Source organism: Lycium barbarum, chromosome 12 (genome assembly GCF_019175385.1).
Source record: "Lycium barbarum isolate Lr01 chromosome 12, ASM1917538v2, whole genome shotgun sequence".
In the NCBI taxonomy this organism is placed as follows: domain Eukaryota; kingdom Viridiplantae; phylum Streptophyta; class Magnoliopsida; order Solanales; family Solanaceae; genus Lycium; species Lycium barbarum.
In genome coordinates, this window is record NC_083348.1 from 98,684,460 (window position 1) to 98,693,181 (window position 8,722).

Consider the following 8,722-nt stretch of genomic DNA (forward strand, 5'->3'; position numbering starts at 1 on the left):
AAGTTTTTAAAAATTTGGGAAACTCTTGTGAGGACTACAAAAGTCCTCACATTCCCTCTTATATTATATAGTAATTTTTGCTAAGTGCATGTTTTAGTCAATTTGCGTGTATTTTATCGAATATTCATTACATCTGATCATCAAAGAAACTAAATAAGTCGTCCCTACCAAGAATTAAGCTAGGCAGGCGAGAAGAAATGATAGTGTGAAGATATTACTCCAATAAAAGTTTAAAGTGAAAAAGAAATAGTAATAATGAGAAGCACAGAAGGAAGAGAATCTAATGACGAAGAGTAGTGATGACAGCTTACTGAAATTTGGCATTTGCATGAAATCCAACAAAGATTTGGATTCAAGTCGAGAACGGACAAAGTTCTTCCCCATGTACACCTTCCACCTTATCTTTCCTCTGTCTCACTCTCTCCATTTTAAACCACCGAACCCACTGTGTACATATCAACACTATGTACATTTGCTCATTAAATAGAACTTGAAACTACTTACTACTAGTCATTCCAAAGGCTGATGAACTTGGATTCTCTTCTCTATATATATTTCTAATTTTCTATCACAACACACGACCACCCCATCTACTCTGTCGCTTCATTCTTTTTCATTGAGAAGATTAGAATGTCTATTCCCCTTGTACTTTCACTGAGTCCTTTCTAGTTACACTGTTTCTCTAGTACATATAAGTCACAAAGCAAGAAGACATACTTCATATATATATATATATATATATATATATATATATATATATATATATATATATATATCTGCATTTATAAACTTGTGATGGCTCTAGCAACTTCAACAACACCTCTGCTGAATGATCCCAGTATTCCTATGTTGAAATCAACTCATGAACAAGAAAAAAAGCATCCACCAACCATTTCAGAGGTTAGCCTTTTTAACTCCTTTAAAGAAAAAAATGTTTAGAACTTAAATGGCCATTGAATCTTGACATTAATTGTAATATTTGATTCTAGGTTGCGGAAGAGATCAAGTTGCTATATTCAATAGCATTTCCCATCATTGCTGCTGGATTGCTTATATATGGAAAATCAATGATATCAATGCTGTTCATGGGTAGATTAGGTAAAGAAGAACTTGCTGGTGGATCTTTATCTATTGGCATAGCAAATATCACTGGCTACTCGGTTCTTTCTGGTCTTGCTATGGGTATGGAGGCTATATCTTCTCAAGCTTGGGGTGCTAAGCAATGGCCTCTAATGGGTCAAACTCTACAACGTACAATCTTGATTCTGTTATTTTCATCCATCCCCATTTGTCTCTTGTGGCTAAAGATCGAACCTTTACTTCTTTTATGTGGCCAAGATCCAACCATTTCATCAATTGCTTCTACTTATCTAGCATTCTGCCTTCCTGATCTTTTCTTTCAATCCCTTATCAATCCTCTCAAAATCTACTTGAGAACTCAGAATGTCACTTTCCCTCTTACTTTTAGTGCTGCTTTTTCACTTGCTCTGCACGCACCTATCAACTATATCCTTATCTATAACCTTGGCCTTGGCATTAAAGGCGTCGCTATGGCTGTGGTGATAGCTGATTTCAATCTACTCATTGTTCTTTTTCTTTATGTTAATCTTTCTGGTGTTCATAGAAAATCTTGGCAAGGTTGGTCAGCTGAATGTTTTGATGGGTGGAAACCAATTTTGAGTCTTGCAGTTCCTAGCTGCATTTCTGTATGCTTAGAGTGGTGGTGGTATGAATTGATGATATTGTTATCAGGGGTACTTTTTAATGCTGCAGAGGCGGTGTCTACTATGGGAATTCTAATACAGGCAACTTCACTTGCTTATATATTTCCATCGGCACTAAGTTTAGCTGTTTCCACAAGAGTTGGAAATGAGTTAGGGGCAAACCAACCTAGTAAAGCAAAGACTTCATGTCATGTAGCAACTTTATGTGCTATATTTACTAGCTTCATAGCAATGCTATTTATGACAACATTTAGAAATGCTTGGGGCAAGGCTTTTACGGATGACGAGGCGATTTTGTCACTGACAGCGGCGGCGATGCCGGTGGTGGGGTTGTGTGAATTGGGCAACTGCCCACAGACCACCGGTTGTGGTGCTTTGAGGGGAAGTGCAAGGCCAGCTTTGGCTGTTCATATAAACTTGGGCTCTTTCTATGGGGTTGGGTTGCCTCTGGCAATTATATTGGGCTTTTTTATGAAAATGGACTTGTTGGGCCTTTTCTTGGGCTTGTTGGCTGCTCAAGGTGTTTGTGCATGTCTCATGGTTTTTGTGTTGAGTAGAACAGATTGGATGATGCAAGCCCAGAGAGCTAGAGAGTTGATTGGTATTGATGAGGAGGATGAAACTATATCAATTAAAACTGTTTACTAGAAAGTAATATGTTTATCTGTTTTTACCCTTGTATACTGATCTATATATAAGAATAGGACGGTGGTATGTATCCTCCTTTTTCCTATTTCTCGATCTTTCTTGTTTCTCTATTTTTTCCCTTTATTTTACTTGCCATCGTTGGTAGGCGTTTTAAACTTGACTAGCTTAAGTCATAACTCATAAGTAAGAGTTTGATCTTTAACAGTAACGAGAATAATGAAAAGTGATATACCCATAAAAAGAAAAAAATAATGAAAAGCTTAGAATACGCTCAACAAGGAATAGTGCAATTGCGTTTTATGTTATACTGTCAGCATACATAAATTTAAATCAAAATATAATTTCAAACTAAATAGCATATTGCCAGCCTGACACTTCTTAATTCTAAAGCTTGTCAAAGTTAAATCATCTTATTACAAGGGAAATTAGTTGCCATAAGAATCAATTTGGCTGCAGGATACTAATCCCCTAATTAAGTACATTCAAATTCCAATTAACAACCGCAAAAGTAAACATTTCACCTGGTCATGCTTGCATGATAAGGGGGCATCGTAACTGCCCCTCCCCTGCTTTGTCTTTCCATATTAGCTTGCCACCCTACAACACATTTCCAATACATTATTGTCAACGTTGCGAAAATATATACTCCTTTAAAAAACTAAACTACTTTAGATTCAGGATTTTAGTTTATGTACTTACAATATAAAGATTTTTCCACTATCAATGTATTTTAATCTATTATAGATAGATAAGTATTTATCTAAATATTTACTTTAGAGATGACGTGATTGTGCATAATTGGAAGTGCATAAACTTAGATACTTGAAGATTTAAAACGAAATGTGAGATAATCTACCTATTCCCATATCAAAGCCTCGGTTCTTAAGCTCTCTGTATTCTTGGCAAAGAGCACAAGGTTCACAGAAAACGTGTACAAGACAATCAACACAAGGTGCCTCTTCCAGATCATATTGCCCTCTCATTTTGGACCTATAGAAGCAGGAATATAGGCTTGGAAATCCTGTCAGTCCCAGCAAACCATATAACGCACCTCTACCCGCACATGCTATCATCAATACCAACACAATATCATAAACTTAGTTCAATACAAAGATAGGTACGAGGACGTCAATTTCTAAAACAACAAAAATTGCGAAGATTCTTTTTATAGAAATTTTATTCTTAAAAAAATATTTTTTTGGTGTTTGATTAGCAAGTAGAAAATGTTTTTCAGAAAGTATATAGAATAAAAAGTAAGAAGAAAGGACATTTAGTGCACAAAGCATCCCGCGTTAGCAGGGTTCAGGGAAGGACCGCACTTCAAGGGGTGTGATGTAGACAGTCTATCCTAATGCAAGCATTAGTGACTTTTTATATTAACACATAATTGTATCGAATCAAAGAGTATTTTGATTCTTAAAAAAATATTTTTTTGGTGTTTGATTAGCAAGTAGAAAATGTTTTTCAGAAAGTATATAGAATAAAAAGTAAGAAGAAAGGACATCCGTGCACAAAGCATCCCGTGTTAGCAAGGTTCGAGGAAGGACCGCGTTTCAAGGGGTGTGATGTATACATTAGTGACTTTTGATATTAACACATAATTGTATCGAATCAAAGAGTATTTTGATAAACCTTTTTGAATGATATAGGTTAATAATAATGTCTTTAAGGAGCCGTTGGAATATGATATGGAATCCGTGATTTGAAGTTGAAATTTTGTTTGGACATGCAATTTAGATTTCTTAAGTTGCATTTTTTTTTCAGACATAAAAAACCCGCAAGTTGTAAAAACCATTAAAATTTTCTCAATTCTTATACAATCGAGCAAGTTATACTTCATAACAAAATTAATATGATACTAGAATGTCTTTCTAAAAAATACAACATCAAGTGATCGAACATTAGTTTCATAAAAAGGAAAATTGAACATGAGTTGTATAAGTAAATGCAGTTGGTAAATTTGTTATAAATATAATACCAACTTGCAGATCTTCTAATATTTGATATAAATTGTTGGTAAACACGATCGGTAAATATATCAACCAATTGACGGATGTTTTGTACAAAATATAAACTTATGAGTCAACTTCTATATTTAAAATAATTTGAAATCATGATTTAGAATCTCAAATCATGCCTTTTTAGAGAATTTAGGATTTGAACTTATGATATGAAGTTAAAATTTTGTGCAAATTGCATAAACAACACTGATTTGAAATTAAAATATGAAATCATCATTTCATATTGCATGGCCAAACGCTTACTAAATGTTAGGCCAACAAGAGGGTGACCCACTTTATTTGCCAACAAATAGTATGCAATATAAAGTCAGAATAGTTGTAAGAAAAATGACTTTCGTTTAGTCGAAAATCATTTTCTCGTAACAAACATTCAAATGATTTCTCTCATGAAAACCATTTGTCTAGAAAAATGACTTTCGGCATACTAAACACACAATCAAAACAAAAACACATCAGAATATCATACTAACATAAATTTGACACTTACAAGTAGTTCCTTTGTTTAGTATTTCAGAGATCTGTCCAAAGGTGATACAAGGACAAACACAAGTAACCAAACAGTTAGCAGGGTCATCAAAGCAGTGGCAAAGACCGGTTGACCACGGCGCCGTGGTGGCTGCCGGAGAGTGCACAGGCATACCGGCGGCAGATGCATAGGGAGGAGCATAAGGTTGTTTCATAGGGCCTGGATGATACCCTTCAGTACCAGAGAATTTACCGTAGTCTTGATGAACCGATGGATACATTATATTTCTTTCTAGAGCAAGTTTAATTTGAAGCAAATGAATGAAGTCCCGCTTGGTAAATGGTACAATGTCCTAATTTAACGGGTGCAAAACATCAGTTTCAAGACATATTAAAATGTCAAATACGTATCTAAAACATTATTCCCAAGAAATCTTGTAAGAATTGAAATTTTATTAAGGTGACATGCACTACGGTGAGAAAAATTATACCTCGTTGACTCGTTCAACTTTTTTTCTTTTTCTTTTTCGATGTGGTCTAATTTTTCAAGTTAATTTTAACAAATTAGAGTGTACAATAAGTCTGGTGGCGTTAAAGGTTAGTATTCAAATGTAACAAATTTATAATAACATTCGTGTGAGTAAGAATTGAGCATTTCAATGCGCAATCCAAGCACCGGATCGGAGCTCACTTATTTACTGAAATATTTTGACTAGTACCTTATTCTTTTAGTACAGTAAAAGGATGCTTCTCAATTAAGTCTTCAAGCTGTGTCCACGTGAAATGAGAAACATGTATACGTTGGGTTTGAGCTTAAATAATTTAATCTACTTTTTCTTGATTTTATCAATAACAAATTAATCGCGCACAAGCTTCAAAATTAGTAGTCCAAGCATACAAGGGTGCATTCAAAATCTTTACCAAGCAATACGCACCTTCCAAGAGGCAAAAGAAACTGCCCCATCTGGGAAATTGCCTCGTCGCTTCCTTCAGAATAACCTGCGACTGCATGGAATTTGTATAGAACTTTCAAATGTTCTCTAATCTCCATATATACAAAATTACATATAGGGATGGTGTCAAGATTTTTCACTAAGAGAATTCATAATGTAAAAAAGTAAATATAAAAAGAGGCTAAGGAATTCAACATATCGTTATATACATTAAAAAAATTGACCTAGCTATATAATATACAATTTTCGGAAAAATATCAATTGACTCTCATTGAACAACGATAGCTCCGCCCTTGTATACAGTGACACTGCAGGGCCTTCAGATTTGGTTCAGCTCGTGGGAGGCCCATCAATGCGTGAAAAGCTGCTCATTTGGGCCCAACAGCGTTTGCGCATGAACATTAAGGGGAATTTTACATAGTATGCCAATTATGGTAAAATATTTACCCATTTTAGCTCATCTTTTTTAAATTACCCGCCATAACCATTTTTTTCCTCTTCAGTTTTTTACTAGTCTTATACATTATTATACACTCTTATATAAGGTTTATACATTGTCTACAGTAGATGTATAAAGTTATATATTATTGTATAATATTGTATACTAGTCTTATACATTATTATACACTTTTATACAAGGTGTATATATTGTCTACAGTAGGTGTATAAAGTTGTATATTGTTGTATAAAGGTGAATATTCAAGTTGTGCCATGAAATGTTGGGTTGTAGATTTGTAATTTAAAATATGGGCTATGAATATGTAATTTTGACCCATAAATTGTTTATAACTGAAATTTTCCCTAAATTAAGTCCAATAACTACAAGATTAGAGCCCGTTTGGATTGGCTTATAAGTTGGCTTATAAGCTGTCTTCAGCTTTTTTGAGTGTTTGACTGGCCAGCTTAAAGTCATTTTATGCTTAAAATAAGCTCAAAAAAATAATTGAACCCATTTGACTTAGTTTATCTAAAGCAGCTTATAAGCTGAAAACAGCTTATAAGCCAAAAAAAATAAGTTGGACTACCCCAACTTATTTTTTCCAGCTTATAAGCTGCAAACAGCTTTAAGCTGTAAGCCAATCCAAACGGGCTCTAGGTGCACAATCTGCACCAAGTACATAACATCTGGTACAAGCAGGTCCTTCAATTTAGCAAATTTATGTAAGTGGACGGACACAACCCTGATTTGAGCAGCTTCTTGTCCATCATTACAATTTACAAATTTCTCCCACCTCATTAGAATGGGGAAACAATTGTGATCCATTTTTATATGGATATATACGACTCAATTTATGTGGCACCATTTGACTTGATACAAAATTTATGCATGAAAGCACTTCTGAAATTTGTAACTAAAAGGTAGAAAAATCTTAGAAATTTGTGTGGCTATAAATCATTTCATTAAGAGTAAAAAGAAAATTTTAAAGTTAAGTTATTTCTAATTATAGAAATGTGTTTGGGACAGATTAAAAATGAAAGCAGGTCACATAAATTGGGGGTAGAGGGAGTAGCTATCAAGGTTTTTTTTTTTCTTCTTTTTGTTTTTGTTCTAAGTAAAGAAAACAACTCCTATTTAGGTATGTAAACCTGTAAGCCTAGTTGGTATCACTTGATCATATACGTTTGGGATCTGTATTGTACAGTAAGGGGATATTGTTGCTTTTGCTAATTCAATTGAAGGGTGAAATAAATATTTTTATTTCTCATATACATTATTCCCCTAATTACCATATTCTTCCTACTTAATTAGCAGTTCAGGAGAGGAAATCATACAACATCCATTTATATGAATAGATTAGTGCAAGTTCCATGAATGAATAGATACTGAATTCCTATGAAAATAACATTTCCCCTAATTTTTCATGAGAGGTCTTGTCCAAGCTTCCATAGATTAGAACAACTCGGTCTACTCATTTGGAAATGGACGAATAAGTCAAATTCCTTGGCATGGTGCAAATAACTTGTTTCCAAGGATCATTTTTTCCTGATATGCAGCTCATCTCGTTAAATTTATACATCAGATTTCGTTTCCAATTTGTATACGGCAGCCCGAGCTGTTGCTATCAATCGCTAAATCCAATACTAACTTTCACTCTTACTAAAAATATCACAGTACTCACTAAATATCGCATTACTCGTTACCCAACGAATTTAAGGACCTGCAAGGAATGACCATCCATGACTAGGCATTCAACCAAAAAAAATCTCGCGACAATGTATAGTTTAGAAGGGTTGTTTGGTTGCAGTTTTCTAAATCCATTTTTTTTTGGGTACATTTTCTATTTCCATTCTGCCTGTATGCTGTCAATTATGTCAAGCCCCTTAACTCTAAAAATGAGTGCGTTATTCTTTTTTTTTTTTTAAATGCTCGTTTCACCTGTAGGTCAATGGTTTGAGTAGTTATTGCTTTTCGTTGGAATGGATAAACTGTATCAGTGTATCACAGTCCGTTGGAGCTCAGGCTTTTCTGACTTGTAAATGTAGGATGTTTTGGAGTCCGGAGCCAAAATGACTTATTTTTGCAGCCATTAGCCCAAAATAGTATGCTTTTTTTTTAGACCAAAATGGGTATTTCGTTGGATAACCAACAAAATACCCACACTCACACTGTTCCGGTGCCGAATGAATTCTTGCATTTTTTTTTTTGCAATTCGTGAAAGAAACTGTTTTTTTTTTTTTTTTGCATTTCGTTGTGCAATTCATGAAATGCAACATTTTTTTTTTTTTTTGCAATTCGTGAAACTAATGAAAAAAATTGTTTTTTTTTTGCATTTCATGAAATTAATGAAAGAAACTGTTTTTTTTTTTTTGCATTTCGTGAATCAATGAACGAAATAGTTTTTATTTTATTTTATTTCGTTCATCTAAAAACGAAATTGGAATATATATATATATATATATATATATATAT

General features: G+C 34.0%; 2 protein-coding genes across 2 annotated transcripts; one reads left to right on the forward strand and one right to left on the reverse strand.

Moving 5' to 3' along the window:
* Positions 1-200: 200 nt before the first annotated feature.
* Positions 201-2,462, forward strand: LOC132623738 (protein DETOXIFICATION 48-like). The gene is made up of 3 exons (XM_060338540.1): positions 201-720; positions 753-900; positions 990-2,462. The coding sequence occupies exons 2-3, from the start codon at positions 796-798 to the stop codon at positions 2,370-2,372; spliced, it is 1,488 nt and encodes a 495-aa protein (XP_060194523.1). The 5' UTR covers positions 201-720; positions 753-795; the 3' UTR covers positions 2,373-2,462.
* A 189-nt stretch (positions 2,463-2,651) lies between these two features.
* Positions 2,652-5,725, reverse strand: LOC132622934 (cell number regulator 2-like). Its single transcript, XM_060337625.1, has 3 exons — positions 4,881-5,725; positions 3,229-3,438; positions 2,652-2,969 (listed from the first exon to the last, which is right to left on the reverse strand). The coding sequence occupies exons 1-3, from the start codon at positions 5,137-5,139 to the stop codon at positions 2,890-2,892; spliced, it is 549 nt and encodes a 182-aa protein (XP_060193608.1). The 5' UTR covers positions 5,140-5,725; the 3' UTR covers positions 2,652-2,889.
* Positions 5,726-8,722: the final 2,997 nt, after the last annotated feature.

Coding starts and splice junctions, on each gene's coding strand:
- LOC132623738 (XM_060338540.1), top strand. CDS start 796: ATGGCTCTAGCAACTTCAACAACACCTCTGCTGAATGATCCCAGTATT. Junction 901..989: donor ATCCACCAACCATTTCAGAG/GTTAGCCTTTTT, acceptor ATTTGATTCTAG/GTTGCGGAAGAGATCAAGTT.
- LOC132622934 (XM_060337625.1), bottom strand. CDS start 5,139: ATGTATCCATCGGTTCATCAAGACTACGGTAAATTCTCTGGTACTGAA. Junction 3,439..4,880: donor ACTAAACAAAGGAACTACTT/GTAAGTGTCAAA, acceptor TATTGATGATAG/CATGTGCGGGTAGAGGTGCG. Junction 2,970..3,228: donor AGGCTTTGATATGGGAATAG/GTAGATTATCTC, acceptor AATGTGTTGTAG/GGTGGCAAGCTAATATGGAA.